The 16,894-nt window shown below is 41.1% G+C and overlaps 1 protein-coding gene across 1 annotated transcript; it reads right to left on the bottom strand.

The window, feature by feature from the left end:
• Positions 1-978: 978 nt before the first annotated feature.
• Positions 979-8,508, bottom strand: LOC141365269 (uncharacterized). Its single transcript, XM_073869433.1, has 2 exons — positions 4,198-8,508; positions 979-3,530 (listed from the first exon to the last, which is right to left on the bottom strand). The coding sequence occupies exons 1-2, from the start codon at positions 4,551-4,553 to the stop codon at positions 2,873-2,875; spliced, it is 1,014 nt and encodes a 337-aa protein (XP_073725534.1). The 5' UTR covers positions 4,554-8,508; the 3' UTR covers positions 979-2,872.
• Positions 8,509-16,894: the final 8,386 nt, after the last annotated feature.

Below are 16,894 nucleotides of genomic sequence, written 5' to 3'. Positions count from 1 at the left end.
TACTTTACTGCATATATTATTTGTATTTTTCCTGGTTGTTACCCCTTTATTCCCCAAATATTATACATTGTTCCCTTATAATTACACGTACGTACTTCATAAGTAAACTTAATTACAGAATAATTACAGAAACATACGCTGTAAATTCGCTGTACTTACACAGTACTTTCCGGGCTGTAATCTAAAGCGTTACCCATCTTTTCACTTCAACATTTTCACAAGTTCTCTCTTCAAAGCACTGGATGGGGAAATGCCAGATCTTGCCACATTGAGAGTGGCAGAAGTATATAGGGACTTTCCCCCTTTGCTTGCACCTCTGGTGACCACCATGGGCACAACAGCGGAAGTCCCATTAGTTCAGTCAGCTTTTGGGGCTGTCCAGGCCGGGAGTTTGCTGTCATTTCAGCAAAAACCACCAGAAATGCGAGAAATCATCAACATCCCAGATGCCCCTGCCCAACCTTCCCATCCAAGGCTATAGGCTTAAGCCAACCACATGTGCCCATGTGTTATCAGAGGAGGAACATGTATATATAAAGTCGCTACAGGTGTCATTCCACATGGCCCACAGGATTAAAGCTGCAACACGGGAGCAGAGCTCATGCCAGGAATGGCATCGACTGAGAAAGATGCGAGTTACATCTACACGTTTTCACGAGGCATGCCATGTTCACTGTCATACATCCGCTGAAAATCTGGCACACAGAATTCTGAGGGGGACTGTCATATATACATATATACAGTCATGTACATATATTTATACAACATAAAACATAACAATCTATATCTATTACATTACAATACACATGTGTATATATACATATCTTTATACAGCATTATATTTATTGTATTATTCATAGTTATTTACACTAAACAATATTTACTTACATACATACATACATACATACATACACTATATTTATACAATATATACACAATATAATATTCCTATCTATTATTTTACCTTACACATGTAAATACATTTCTCTCGATTCTTATGGTATTTTTTGTGTTCTGTTTTATGAAATTATAATAAAATATGTATTAGGAACAGTGTTGGGAGTAACGCATTACAAAATATAATATATTACAGTAATATATTATTTTTTGCTGTAACGCAGTAATATAACGCATTACTAATAAAATTTTGGTAATATTTTACTCGTTACAGTCTTAGTAACGAGCGCGTTACAACAATGCATTTCAAAATTAGACTGTGTTATTTTAATTTTTTATTTTTGACCAATGCGCGCGACCAGCATCCACACATGAAAAATCTGCGTGTAAAATAGTTATGGCTGCGTCCCAAACCGCATATTTCTATACTATATAGTGGGCGAAAATCACTACTTCTCGTACTCTTTGCCTACTATATAGTATGGAAGGCGGTTTGGGACGCAGCGTATGTCTGTTTCCACGTGCTGTATTCAACATGTTCATTTTTACTTTAACTTTGTATTTGAAATGAGATTTGGACGCGGTGCGCGTCAAATATAGACATGTGGAAGTCCGCGGCTGTAAGCATTGACTAAAGTGGTCGCAATCAGGTCCGGTAGCGCCGCACACGCATAATTTTGCGAATAAGAGCACTAAGTAAAAAGCAACAGAAAGTTTTTTCTATCGGTCTCCTGTGCTGCTTGAACCTCAGAAGTAAAGAGACTTTTACAAATGTTGCCAGTAAAATCCATATCACACCAGCAATGAAGGTAAGCTTTGCTATGATTACAGTCCATATACATAATAGATTGCTTTCCTATGCTATCTACAGTTTTATTACAAACAGCAACCTAAACTACAACATAACATTAGTGAAGACTTAAACATGGTTATCTAGATATAATTTAGTACATTTAAACATCACTGTTTAAAGTTTTTACCAGCCTTTGTATGGGAGCCTATATTCATTGTTTGGCAAAAAGCAGTGTTCTTCTGTTTGTCTGTGTTTTATTACGCAATTATATGTTAGCCTATATGTAATCTTTATATTGTACTGAAATGAGCTGTATTCCTTGAGGCCTGATCCTCCAATAGCACTTTTTGATAAGTTGTGTCAACCCAGTGCATGCCAGGTTTGTGCTGTGAATCTGAATTAAAAGTGATCACTTAAGAATAGAAATGAAAAGAGGTTGCGTGTCTTGTCATGTTATTAGGCTATAGGTTGCATTATAGTGGGCTCTATTGTGTTTGGTATGTGTACCATAATTTACCAGACTTTTACCAGATCATTTGTCTATGTTTTTGATTCTGACAGTGATTGTTACTGTATTTTGCCATAAATCTTCACTTTGCCTATTCAAAGCTCGGGGGCCAACACATAACTTCTAGATTTATAAGCAGCAACATTTTAACATTTTATAATGCCTAGTCATACTTCTGTTCTTTTGATGAAAGTAACTCAAAAGTAACGCAAAAGTAGTTTAACTCATTACAGTTCAGAGACAGTAATATTGTAATGTAACTAATTACTTTCAAATGACAGTAATTTGTAATATATAATGTATTACACTTTGGAAGTAACTTGCCCAACACTGATTAGGAAACACTGTCTTAGTTTTGTCTGTTGATCAGAGGTATGAATGCAGAACAGTGTGAAATCCATAGTATTTACAAAAGTATACGTACAATATTTATACAAACCTTAGCATATCTTCAAGGATGAGAGTTTTTAGACTCAATGGCTCCATGCCTTGACAAGTGGTCCACATTGGTAATTCACAAGCAAACATCCCACTGTGAACAGTTGGTTTATGCTACCAGAAATGGACAAGGGAATGACAGTGTCAAACAACTTATGCTCTTTAACACGACGGATAAGACGTTCAACATGTACCCTGAGCCTAGCCACAGACTGAGTGTGCGTCACTTCATCAGCTTACATTTGTTTTCCATTGGTCAGAAAAACAGGCCGGTGGATTTTACATGGCACTAGGCTATCAATTAAGAGGCCCTTATCCACCATGATGGCCATGTCAGGGGTAAGAAGGTTAATGATCCCTGACTGTTTGAACAGCTCCCGGTCACTAATAGACCCTGCATACAGTGCAGAAACAAATGTTATTGCACCATGAGGTGCCATTCCTACTAAAGCTTTGAAGGTACAGTGAGACTTGTAATTTGAAAAGACCTCACTTTGTAGTAGCAAAGAGGAAGGTGTTTGGCAGCGGATCTCAGTACAATCCAGGATAACCTGTGTGTCTCGAAATTGATGGAATTCTTCGGGCAGATGGGCTCGTACTTTCTCTTTTGGCATCCAAATGCACACTGACCCCAGGACAAAGTACAGGAAGTTGGCCCAGGTTGTTATGATGCGGATTACAGTGGTCTGATGTACTTGAAACCGATGACCAAGGTCCCTTTGCTTTAGGCCCAAAGCAAGATGCATCAAGAACAGGAAGAACTCATCTATTGCAGGAAGTGCCCGAGTGTTTCCAGGCTCCTTGAAGACTTTGGAATTGGTGACACGAATCATCCTGTGAGTTGCCGGTTCAATCAGTTCCCAGAAGGCCATCAGGTGGTTGTATGTTGCAAATCTGTCAAGAAAGAAACATGCATTGGTTCTCACATGGCATAAAATATTTAAACATAGCTTTGTAGTAAGTTTAAAGTTTAAAAAATAGTAATGCTGAACTGCAATACTGAGTCATGACAATTATGGAATTTGGTATGTATGATTAAACTAACTCTGGTTGCTGTTTAGGGCTGTGAAACGATTAATCGCATCCAAAATAAATTTTGTGTGTACACATAACGTGTGTGTGTACTGTGTATAATTATTTACTATATATAAAAACACACACACGCATGTATATTTAAGAAAAATTTGTTATTTATATATTAAATATTTATATATAATACAAATACAAATACATATATATAGGATATATACATATATATATAGTATATTTAAGCAATTATTTCTTAAATATATACATGCATGTGTATGTACACACAAACTTTTTTATGTGATTAATAACGATTAATCATTTCAGCAGCTGGTGTTCATACTTATAATTATGTTAGTCTACGTTGTTGTTGTTATTATTTTGGTCAGTGTAGCCCACTTTTAGGCTGCCTAGCCCTAGGCTACGTGTAGCTAGCGTATATAACTCCAATCATATTTATCAGAAACGTGGACTAGTGTTTTCAGGACAGTGGCAACGCTATTACAAATGCTTACCACAGGCAATATAATCTTACCTTGTATAAAACCGTATGTCCTCATCGGACCCAGCAAATCTCCTGAGACCAAAGTGGTGTGTGATCTTTGTTTGCTCCAACTGCTTCCGTACATCTTCTAGCTCCCTTTTTAACTCCTCGTTTTCATGTAGAACCATGTCCACAGCTGCAGCTTCAGGAACTGAACAATAATCATGTCCAGTCCTCTCCACATCAAAGTCCAAATCTTCTTGGTCTACGTCCGACTCAGGATCTGGGGTAAGCGGTCTCTTTCGATGTTCCCAAACACTCAACCTCGGCGGCTGCTCCTGACGGTTCCACTCAAACAGTGTAGGGAAAACACCTTTTTTCAGATGTTTCAGACGAGCCCCTTCCATAAAGTCATTGTGTCTGAAATGAACGCTACACACCTTTGTGTATTTGTTGACTTGGAAGTCATCTCTCCTGATCTGCGCGATCCACTTTTTTCTGAGATCCTCTTCCACTGGAAATTAATGGAAACTCACAGTCGAGTTGTATCTTGCTGACACAACGCATAACGGCACACAACAATGTTCCGAACTAGGTCGCATTAGCTTTTGGTATCGGAAAACCTTTTTCTCCATGGTTAAGCTGCCAAAAACTAGACATAAGAACAACCAGAAATGTTTGTCGCTGTTAAGTTTCGCGCCATACACAAGGTAATCGCGCTAACCGTCTGATGTACGGAACCGGAAACTGTTAGCCCAGTAGAGAGTGTAGTCGGAAACACGTCACAATCCCCACTGCATAGAGCCTATTAACAACACAGACTTGACATAAACACTCTGATAAAACATTAAACTGAATGAACACGAAAGACTGCATAACATGACATGATTTCAACACAATGATCCAGCACAAGACAAGAGACAAGAGGAGATTAAGTAGGGAAACTAAACGAGGGCAACACAGGTGCAAGGGATGAACTAATAATGAATAATTAACAGGGAGAACAAGGGGGGCGGGGACTAGAGACGAGACACCAGAGGCACATGCCACAATAAACAAGGCATGAGCCTCCACATGAAACAAGAGACTGTCAGAACCCTGCCATCACTATAAAACATAAATATAAAACAAACTCTCATGGCAGAGTCCTGACACTGGCCAGGAGTTAATAAAACTGTATATAGGCTATATGACCCATAAGGTGTATGAATTTTATCCTTAATAGCACTGTATGCATTAAGCTTTGATAAGTGTCACTATTCCGATGATTTTAATAAAATTCTGGGCAGGAATTTATAAAACTGCATGTAGTATATGCGTCAATAATAATATGTATAAATTTGATCTTTAATTTGATCATTCGAATTGGGACGGCCTTACTGACTTAAAGGGCGTGTTGCAGGATAAATTTTTCAACGAAAATGTGAAAGATGTGCTTAATTTTGCTAAGTAGACTGTGTGACTTGTGACCTTTGAATATATCGCTCTCCCGGTACTTGATGTCATGCGCAAATAATAAATTTGAGCTTTAAATGTAATAAAAATTAATATTTTCAAATTTTATTTGGTTTACCTTATTATTTTAGTGGGAGGACGAAGGCTAAAATATCTTTTAATCCATTAAAACCATATTTGGTAACAAGGAAGCCCCACCCTCTTGCTAATCTTAAAGTTTGTGGTTCCCCTGTCTGCCGGTAGGTGACCGTCAAACTCCGCCTATGCTGGCTGTCTTATAAGTATGTGACGGGTAGAAAGGCAGGCGTGAAATAGTGTGATGGGTACACTGGCAGGGACGTAAAAGTGTGACGGGTAGCGAGACAGGTGTGACGGGTCGACTGGCAGGCACGTAAAAGTGTGACGGGTAGCGAGGCAGGTGTGACGGGTCGACTGGCAGGCATGTAAAAGTGTGACGGGTAGCGAGGCACGTGTGACGTGTCGACTGGCAGGCACGTAAAAAAGTGACGGGTAGCGAGGCAGGTGTGGCGGGTAGCGAGGCAGCTGCCCCTGCCACGCAAAGATTTAACCGGCTCTTGAAATATGGCTGCCATAAGACCTAGCATGCTTTACAGTCAGGGTTCTAAATAGGGATGCACCGATCCGATATTCTGGATCGGTATCGGGCCGATCCGGCCTTTTTTGCTGGATCGGATATCGGACTATCAGTTGAATTTAAATGGTGTTCTGTTGCATATGTGATTTTACACAATCTTGAGAAGTTGGGGTTAGACAAAACTCTTTTTTTACTTGATCCAATGAAATTAAACACCTCCGGACTACCAGTGTTTTATTAGAATCTTTTTAAGGTGTAGAGTCTGTTTGTTTTCAAAAAGGCAGAGAACTCTGAGTCACTTTATTGGCTTTTAGAAGAGCCTTTAGTCCGTGGAGCATGCCTGGATTTGTCTGCAAGTGGACTTTATCCAGGTCTTAACAAAGCACTTATTGACAGTAGAATTACCACTTTGGGACAATTACTGGAAATATCAGGACTTGATTTTATGAATGGAGAAGATACGGCTCAGTGTGGTGGTTACAAAAATGTTGAAATATATGTGGTGTTATACATTTTTTTTGGAGATCAAAATTATAAATTTTATGCAACAATGTCTGAATATTGAATGAAAAATGTCTGAGAGTAAGAACATTAATAATAATTAAAGGGAAATTCCGCCCTGAAATGATCCCAGGGTCAACAACAAACGTGCACCGAGTTCGACCGTTCACTGGAGTTTGTTTTCATGCTAGTCTAACGTGACCAGTGTTATTGCTAAACGCAAATTAGCATGTTATGGTAGCCTTCGGGGCATCAGTGCATTAAAAACGAAATCGCTATGTCTATACTACTAATAATGCTCAAAATAACCCCACACTTACACTGTAGCACAATGAGGGTCTCTATATGTAAACCGAAGCATTGAGAACTTTGCAAGTGTACAGGCAGTTTATTAAAAAGAAACACTTACCGTTCACGTCTGGATCACATATCCATGCGGGCGCCATCTTGGGAAAACTGAACTCTCGCGTGAAAGCACAACACCTGTTCCGGGCAACAACGTTTCACGCGAGAGTTTAGTTTTCCCAAGATGGCGCCCGCATGGATATGTGATCCAGACGTGAACGGTAAGTGTTTCTTTTTAATAAACTGCCTGTACACTTGCAAAGTTCTCAATGCTTTGGTTTACATATAGAGACCCTCATTGTGCTACAGTGTAAGTGTGGGGTTATTTTGAGCATTATTAGTAGTATAGACATAGCGATTTCGTTTTTAATGCACTGATGCCCCGAAGGCTACCATAACATGCTAATTTGCGTTTAGCAATAACACTGGTCACGTTAGACTAGCATGAAAACAAACTCCAGTGAACGGTCGAACTCGGTACACGTTTGTTATTAACCCTAGGATCATTTCAAGGCGGAATTTCCCTTTAATTACTTTGTGGAAACTATTATTATCTTGTTCTGCCTTGATCGATGATTGCAGTGTTTGATTGCTTTTCCTTGCAAGTGTTGACCTGTAGGGGGAGACGGGCGCTAGTGATGCGCGGGTCCCGCTTTTATGAAATATTTGGCCCGCCCCAACCCGCACCGCAACACTGTATCTATTTTTACAACCCGCACCGCCCCGCGCCCGCGACCATTAAAATAGACATATTAGGCATTTGTAATGTAAATAAAAAGAGGCTTTATTTCAGCCTAAGAGTGCTTGGAAACAGCCATTAGATTACATCGCCATGTAAACTGGCAACAACATACACCAATGAGCCATAGAAACCAGCATGGTCATATTAATATAGAGATAGGATAATGATAAACCAGGGGTGTCCAATACATCGATCGCAAAGGCAATGCCGGTAGATTGCACATAAGCTAACTGTGTATTCTCATGCTGCTCCATGCCTCCACGGGAAAATTGGCATTATGAGTAATTGTGAAACACTTAAGTCTTTTTGAGTTGCTGTGCCTTTCTTCTCATATGTGTTTTTAAAAATCTTATGCCTGCCCGCTGCAGCTCAGTCGTGTAAACTTCCGAAATTTACAAGCATGCAATTGCATCGCATTCTTCTTGCTTTCATGCACGAGCTGAAGCACGCGAGAGCGAGCGAACGAGGGAGAGAGAGAGAGAGAGAGAGAGGCAGCGTTGTGCTGATGTATGCTTCTGATACTATTGTAATTTTCTTCCTAGTTTGTTTCACTAAATCTCCGCTATTTTAAACAGTACTCGACATGTGCTCCAGGATTTTTTTAACTCCTCAAGAAAATAGAGTAATGGTGACATCCCTAAATCCAATGTAGAGATATATGGAGTATAGTCCACGCATTTAAAGTGTTTTTAACATGTAGAACTTGTCGGCTTTATCATTTTAAAAGTAGATCACCACACAAAAAAAGCAGCATTTGTATTATCTATTCACAAATTCCCTACCTTAATTTCTCCTGCAGATCGTCTTTCATCTTTTAATTCTCCGTTTGTTTTTGTTGTTGTGGCTGGCAGCCAGCGGGAGCTCCTTGGCGCTTCCGTGACGTCAAAGGTTTGGGGATATCAAGTTACGTTGCGCAAGTTACGTTGCGGAAGTTACGTTGCCATATAGGCCTACGTAATTTAACCTTATCAAAGAACATAATTAAATGTCAAAATATATATTCCCAAATATTTAATATATATGCTACAGGGAATTAGAGGCAACATATCAGTTTTTTAATTTTGTTTTTAATGACCCGCCCCAACCCGCCCCGCATTAAAGTTACAATTTCTTTACCCGCCCCAACCCGACCCGCGGGTTACCCGCGGGGCCCGCGGGTTACGAGACGACCCGCGCATCACTAACGGGCGCGCTGCTCAGAAATACACAGACTCCTTGTGAAGCAGCAGCTCCATGCCTTGTGTGTTTTCTCTTACATTATTATTATGAGGGTAAAATAACGTCAAAAAAGATTTGCATGCGCAGGATCATATTTGTGAGAGTGTACGTGACATTGCAAGCATAAAATAAATTTGCGTGTGCAAAACCAATTTTGTGAAGGTGTAAATCAAGTTGCAAGCGTAAGAAAACTAGTTTTGCATCATTGTACTGTTAATCGTAAGTGTAATTCATGTCTTGTAAAACTGAAATTTCATATTTACACTAAATAAGTATGAACTGTATGCATCTGATCTGTTTTTCCGCATTTAGACTTTTGGCACGGTTTTTGCGCTGAAATACTGCCAAAAGCATTGCAAGTCTGCAAACAGTGGTGTGCAATGAAAAACACACTTTCTTGAACGGCAAATATGAATTAATCGTGCAGAATCTGTCTCTGTGTGTAAAATAAAACAGTTGTAAATGACTTGTTGCATACGGAGGAAAACTATTTCCTGAAATAACCCGACATCTACTGGTCCCTCTGCGCTTGCAGTTTTGTCACGATTCTCTCACTGATTTGAGTTTACAAGCGCGGGTGGGAAGGCAGGGCTATGAAATGAGGCACCTGATGACTCATTGTTTTCTCTATTTTGATTGGTTCAATATAACGCCAGGAGTTCTCTCAGTATCGTCCACGAGGCTACAGGAATACTACTATAATGACTTAAAAAACTGTCATGCTTTGTTGTTCTTTCCCTTTTTTTCTATTTTATTTGAAGCTGCTTTGGTATGATAAACAATTGTTAAAAACGCTACATAACTAAAATTCACTTTTATATATTTTATATATATTCTTTTATTTATATATATTACATTATTATATATTATATATTACAAAACACCTGTAATGATGCACCGTGAGGCTGAGGATTCATTTGCAGTCTTTATTGTCTCTCAGTATAAAACAGAACAGGTTAAACACCAACAGTATAATGCAAGGGACAGGCAAACTCGTAGTCGTTAAACAGGCAGGAAATCAAGGCAGGCAGCAAACACTCGTAATAATAGGTAAACAGATCAAAGTCACAAACCAGAATATAAACAGACAGGATAAACGCTCAGAAATGACAGCCGTGGCAAATCAAGACTTCGCACTGAATGAAAGTCCTAGTGGAGTTTAAGTAGGGTTCATGATGAGGTACAGGTGGAGTGTAATCAGTCCCGGTATGTGGAATCATGGGAAATGAAGTCCGAAATGAGCATTAAAACTCAGGGGATGGCTCCCTCTGGTGGCGATCAGAGGACGAGGCGGGCGCCTCGTTCATCACAGAGCCCCCCCCCCTGCGAGCGGCTCCCGAAGCGAGGATGCATGCAACGCCGAGGTCTTCCACGAGGTCGAGGAGCTGGCTTGTCTGGATGATTCCGATGGAACTCGTCGGTGAGTGAAGGGTCAAGGATGTCCCTCGCCCTTACCCAAGAGCGTTCCTCTGGACCATACCCCTCCCAGTCGACCAGATACTCTAGGTAGCCCCCTCGGCATCTGGAATCGAGGATGTCGTGGACCTGGTACGCCTCCTCGCCGCCGACCAGCAGGGGCGGTGGACCCGATGGACCGGCAGCCTCGTCCTGATCTCCTCTCGGACCACCAGCGGGTTTTAACAGAGAAACATGAAAAGTGGGAGAGATTCGGTAAGTAGAAGGTAAATCCAATCGATATGAAACAGGGTTTATTTGTCTAATAATTTTGAATGGACCCACATACCTGGGACTGAGTTTCTTGCAGGGTAGACGGAGGCGGATATCACGGGTGGATAACCAGACCCACTGACCAGATGAGCTCTGCGGCGTCGATCAGCTTGAAGTTTTTGCTTGCGTATGGCTCTCTGTAAATGATGATAAGCTTCGTTCCACGTCTCCTCACATCTCTGAACCCAGTCATTAACAGCAGGCAGATCTGAAGGGTTTCCTGACCATGGAAAGAGTGGAGGTTGATAGCCAAGGATACACATGAAAGGGGAGATACCTGTAGCTGGTTTGACGAGTGAGTTCTGAGCATATTCCGCCCACATGAGGTACCGACTCCAGTCTGCTTGATTTTGATGACAGAATGAACGGAGGAAGCGAGTGATTTCTTGATTCAGCCTTTCTGTCTGACCATTGGCTTGTGGATGGTAGCCGGAAGTTAGACTGATATTGATGTTAAGTTGTTTGAAGAATGCTGACCAGACTCTGGATGTGAATTGAGGACCTCGATCTGAAACAATGTCTTCGGGTAGACCATAAAATCTAAAGACTTGGTTACATAAGGTTTCAGCTGTTTCAAACGCAGTGGGGAGTTTGGGAAGTGGTATCAAACGGCATGCTTTGGAGAAACGGTCAACGACAGTGAGAATTACAGTGTTGTTGTTGGATTTAGGTAGATCGGTGATGAAATCAATGGCTATGTGAGACCAGGGTCTTTGTGGAATTGGAAGGGGTTGTAAGAGTCTTGCTGGAGCTTAATGGGAGGATTTGGAAATGTTGCAAATGTTACAGTTCTTGACAAATTCACAGACATCGTGACTTAATGTAGGCCACCAGAACGTTTCTTGTGTAAGATGGATGGTACCTGTGATGCCAGGATGACCGGTGCTGGGTGAAGAGTGAATCTGTTCAATAAGGGTTGGTCGGAGACCCTCTGGGACATACGTTTTTGTTGGTGGACAATCGTCAGGAGGTGGAGAAAGAGCATTGGCTTGATTGATTTCGGTGATGATATCCCACTGAATTGGAGCAATGATATGGGTTTCAGGAATGATAGATTCTGTGGCGGTATGTTCACTGGGTTCAGGATAGAGACGAGATAGGGCATCTGCCTTGGTATTTTTGGAACCAGGTCTGTAAGTGACAGTAAATTGGAAGCGTGTAAAGAACATTGCCCACCTGGCCTGTCGGGTGTTCATACGTTTGGCGGAGCGCAGATATTCTAGGTTCTTGTGGTCTGTGAGTACTGTAAAAGGATGTTGTGCGCCCTCCAACCAATGTCGCCATTATTCGAAGGCTGCTTTCATGGCCAATAACTCTCGATCCCCTACATCATAATTTCGTTCTGTTGGAGAGAATTTGCGTGAGAAGTATGCACATGGAAACATTTTATTACTTAGACCTTGACGTTGAGACAGAACGGCTCCGATTCCTGTGTTGGATGCATCAACTTCCACCGTAAAAGGTTGAGTGGGATCAGGATGGTGGAGTATAGGTGCTGTGGTGAAAGATTCTTTGAGTCGTTGAAAGGCCGTTAGCGCTGTGGAGGACCAGGATAGGCGGGTAGAGCCTTTCTTTGTCATAGAGGTTAAAGGTGCGGCAATGGTACTGTAGTCTCTGATGAATCGTCGATAAAAGTTGGCAAAGCCAAGGAAACGTTGAAGCTCCTTAATGGTTTTGGGTTGAGGCCAGGTGAGAACGTACCTTGGTGTCATCCATAGCTACCCCCTCTGCAGAGATGATGTATCCTAAAAAGGAAGTAGATGTTTGGTGGAACTCACATTTCTCAGCTTTGGCGTAGAGTTGATATTGGATCAGACATTTCAAGACTGCCCTCACATGTTGAATGTGTTCTTCAAGGGTTTCTGAATGGATGAGAATGTCGTCGATATACACAATGACCCAGCGATCCAGCATATCCCGGAAAACATCGTTTATGAAGGATTGAAACACTGACGGACTGTTAGATAGCCAGAAGGGCATCACCAAATATTCATAGTGTCCAGACTGTGTAGAGAAAGCCGTCTTCCACTCATCGCCCTCCTTGATGCGAATGAGATTGTAAGCGTTTCGAAGATCCAATTTGGTGAAGTATCTCGCCTTTCTGAGTTGCTCCAGGGCTGATGGTACAAGAGGTAAAGGATATCGAAACTTAACTGTAATTTTGTTCAGAGCCCGGTAATCAATGCACGGACGTAGTCCACCGTCCTTCTTCTTCACAAAAAAGAAGCCAGATGAAGCAGGTGAAACAGAGTGTCGAATAAATCCCTTCTCCAGCTCCTCCTCAATGTATTTTTTTCATAGCTTCGGATTCTGGTTGTGATAAGGGGAAAATTCGACCCTTGGGTGGCGTGGTGTTGGGCAAAAGTTCGATGGAGCAGTCATTAGGACAATGTGGTGGTAAACTGGTAGCTTTAGCTTTGCTGAATCCTTCAGATAGATCATGATAAACTTCAGGGAGACCAGGTATTTCAGAAGGCTGTGGAGTCGTTATGGTGGAAAATACTTGGAGTGGTACCTCAGTGGGTTGACAGTGTAGAGAGCAGGAACTATCCCAGTGAACAATCTGATGATCTTTCCAGGAGATTACAGGATTGTGAAGCTGTAGCCAGGGCAGACCCAGAATGAGAGAGTGATATGGAGAGGAGATAATATGGAATCGTATTACTTCTTGGTGATCCGAACCTATCTGTAAACTGATATCATCTGTGGTGAACTGAACTCTCCCCTCTCCTAAGGGACGACCGTCAATCGCCTCCACTGCCAAGTGAGAGAGACATTCGGTTAATGGAACATCATGCAGTTTAGCGAACTTTTCAGACATGAAATGTCCTGCTGCACCCGAGTCAATGAGAGCCAGGGTCTCAATTGGTCTCCCCTGTATCATTAATTGAACATGGATTTGCACGGTATTTTGAGAACGTGAGGTGAAAATATTGGAACTCACCAAAGTATTACGTTTGTTGGGTGGTCGGGTGGGGCAGGTGGATAGCAGATGTCCAGGTTTACCACAGTACAGGCAGAGTTGGTTGTGAATACGGCGCTCTCTCTCTTCAGGAGTAAGATGAGTATACCCAAGTTGCATAGGTTCAGTGGATTCTGTCGGTTGGGGCTGTACTGGTGAACGACGGGTTCTGATTAAATTATCAATCTGAATGGACAGGTCAATGAATGCAGATAAATCTCTCCCCTCATCACGGCAAGCCAGCTCTGATTGTAACTCACGGTTAAGTCCCTTGCGATAAATCAACTTCAGTGGTTTCTCTTCCCAGCCTGCATGGGCCGCGAGTGTGCGGAAAGCTAATGCGTAGTCTGCAGCAGAACGATTTCCTTGAAAAATTTGTAGTAAACGCTCCTCTGCGCTCTCTCCTCCAACGCTGTGTTCAAATACGCTGTGAAACTGAGCAAGGAAATGGTTAAATGAGAGAAACATTGATCCATCTTCCTTCCAAACAGCGGTAGCCCAATCCAACGCCTTACCGGTGAGTAAGGAGCAAACAAAAGCAATTCGACTGTCATCAGTGGGATAGAGTGATTGTTGTTGTGTGACAAAGAGAGAGCATTGCATCAGAAAACCCTTACATTTTCCAGGATAACCATTAAACTTGTCCGGGAGAGCTAAGCCAGGGTTAGCATTCATAGTGGTTGTAGTGAGAGGAGGCGGAGCTGGAGTGGCAGCGGTAGGATTAGCTGTGAGAGAAATACCTCTTAAACTCTGCAAAGCAGTGACTAATTCCTCCGTGATGTTGGTAAGTCGTGCCAGTTGTTGTTGATGGCCTGCTAACTGTTGCGCTTGAGCAGAGAGTTCCATGGTAAGCTGAGAGACAGACGCTGGATCACTGTTTGGCAAAGTCTTCTGTAATGATGCACCGTGAGGCTGAGGATCCATTTGCAGTCTTTATTGTCTCTCAGTATAAAACAGAACAGGTTAAACACCAACAGTATAATGCAAGGGACAGGCAAACTCGTAGTCGTTAAACAGGCAGGAAATCAAGGCAGGCAGCAAACACTCGTAATAATGGGTAAACAGATCAAAGTCACAAACCAGAATATAAACAGACAGGATAAACGCTCAGAAATGACAGCCGTGGCAAATCAAGACTTTGCACTGAATGAAAGTCCTAGTTTAAGTAGGGTACATGATGAGGTACAGGTGGAGTGTAATCAGTCCCAGTATGTGGAATCATGGGAAATGAAGTCCGAAATGAGCATTAAAACTCAGGGGATGGCTCCCTCTGGTGGCGATCGGAGGACGAGGCGGGCGCCTCGTTCATCACAACACCTGCTTAATTCTGAATCTACACATGTCAGCCAGCTTAAAGGTTTATGTATTAGGTATATAGACTAGGATGAAGTATTTGGTGCTACACTGAGTCATTTCTTATTAAGTAATATTATAAATAGAAGGCTACTCCATTCCATGCCATATTATTATGGTCTAGGATGGAGTACATGGATGTATTCATTAATTTTAGTTATGTAGCGTTTCCAACAATTATTCATCACACCAAAGCAGCCCCAAACAAAATAGAAACAAAGAAAACAGAGAAAGAACAACAAAGCATGGCAGCCTTTAGTATATACCAGAATGGAGTATTTGGTGCTACATTGAGTCATTTCTTATTAACTAATGTTATAAATAGTAGACTACTCCATTCCTTGCCATATTATTATGGTCTAGGATGGAGTACGTGGATGTATTCATTATTTTTAGTAGAACAGTGTAGCATATAATTCCAAATTCAAACTATATTCTAGTTAACGTATTTCCTAAACAAGTTACTGTAAGATAGGCCTACTATCACAGAAAAATCAAACAACAACAGAAGTAACAAAATCATTACGGTTATGAATGAAGCCATATTAATGTGAGCAGTTTTACTCTAATGTATAAACGAAAGTTCTAAGTAAAAACAAAGAGTATAGAAGCCCAAGAGGCGAAACTCTGTTGTGTTATGGGTAACAGTCTGTAGATGGCGCTGCGGAGCCACAGCCGCCATTATGGACTGTAAGCTGCTGAAATCGTTAGCGCGCCTTACAACTGTGAATATGAGCAAGTGGTTAAAACGCAAGCAGTGTTCTGCAATAAATTGCAAAAATTATCAGTCCACCAGAAACTTGTTAATATTTTTGTGATATTCTATGTAAAAGATTAACTCTTAAGAAATGTTCTTTTATAATTTTATTTATTTATTTTTCCAAATCATATATATGGTGATGTTCACTCATTTCAAAATCAACATTTGAATAAATATCTTATTACTGTGTGTCTGCCTATATATTATTTCATGAATTTCTGTTATTCATATAACAAGGAAAATGCACAATAGAACATAAATATTGATAGATTAAAGGTTTGCAGTAATTTTATAATTGTATCTTTGCAAACCGTAAGTGGTAGGCTAATGAAGCCGATTCGGTGGGGGACCTACCCTTACGAAAAAGTACTATAGGAATCTTATAGTATTTTTGGACAAAATAGAATAGTAATCTTATAGGAATACTATAGTAATTTGGGACATACTATAGAAGTACGATAAGACTACTATAGAAATACTATAGCAGCTTTAAAATATTATAGAGGTATTAGAACATCACAGAAGTATGTTATGTTCTGTGATACCTCTAAAATATCCTAGAGCCTCTATAGTATTTCTATAGTAGTCTTATCGTACTTTTATAGTAATATTTTGTCCCAAAATACTATTTTCCTAAGAATAATTAGGCCATGCATAACAACGTTGTTTTCGTATTTAGATATGACGACCAGAAAAAAAAAAAGTTATGCCAAGTTTTTGTTATGTTAAGTTGGTTCAGTGCCATTGACTCATTATTTTTCGGCGTTTTCCTTCAGTTCCCTTTTGAGAGCGGTCTCTCGACATTGCGTCCGCTGACGCTACGGGTTAACTCCTCCCACTTCACCAGACACTGAAATCTTATTGAACAACGCCATTGCAGGGCACTGGCAAATCGTCGCCGACCGCGTGACCGCTAGAAGCGTATAAAAAGCGGTGTTAGAGCGACGAGCGCCAGTATTCTCTTCTTCACTCAGCATGATATCTTCTATCAAGACTACAAAATCGACTACCTGTCTTCTCTGCGCGGGACCTTTGGAGCAGCCGGACTCCCATGAGCACTGCATCGGCTGTTTGGGGTTGGCGCACGCC

The sequence above is a fragment of the Misgurnus anguillicaudatus genome, chromosome 7 (assembly GCF_027580225.2).
Source record: "Misgurnus anguillicaudatus chromosome 7, ASM2758022v2, whole genome shotgun sequence".
Lineage (NCBI taxonomy): Eukaryota > Metazoa > Chordata > Actinopteri > Cypriniformes > Cobitidae > Misgurnus > Misgurnus anguillicaudatus.
Note: the sequence above shows the minus strand (reverse complement) of the source record. Positions and strands in the feature narration are given on the sequence as shown.

Coding starts and splice junctions, on each gene's coding strand:
- LOC141365269 (XM_073869433.1), bottom strand. CDS start 4,553: ATGGAAGGGGCTCGTCTGAAACATCTGAAAAAAGGTGTTTTCCCTACA. Junction 3,531..4,197: donor GACATACGGTTTTATACAAG/GTAAGATTATAT, acceptor CTTTCTTGACAG/ATTTGCAACATACAACCACC.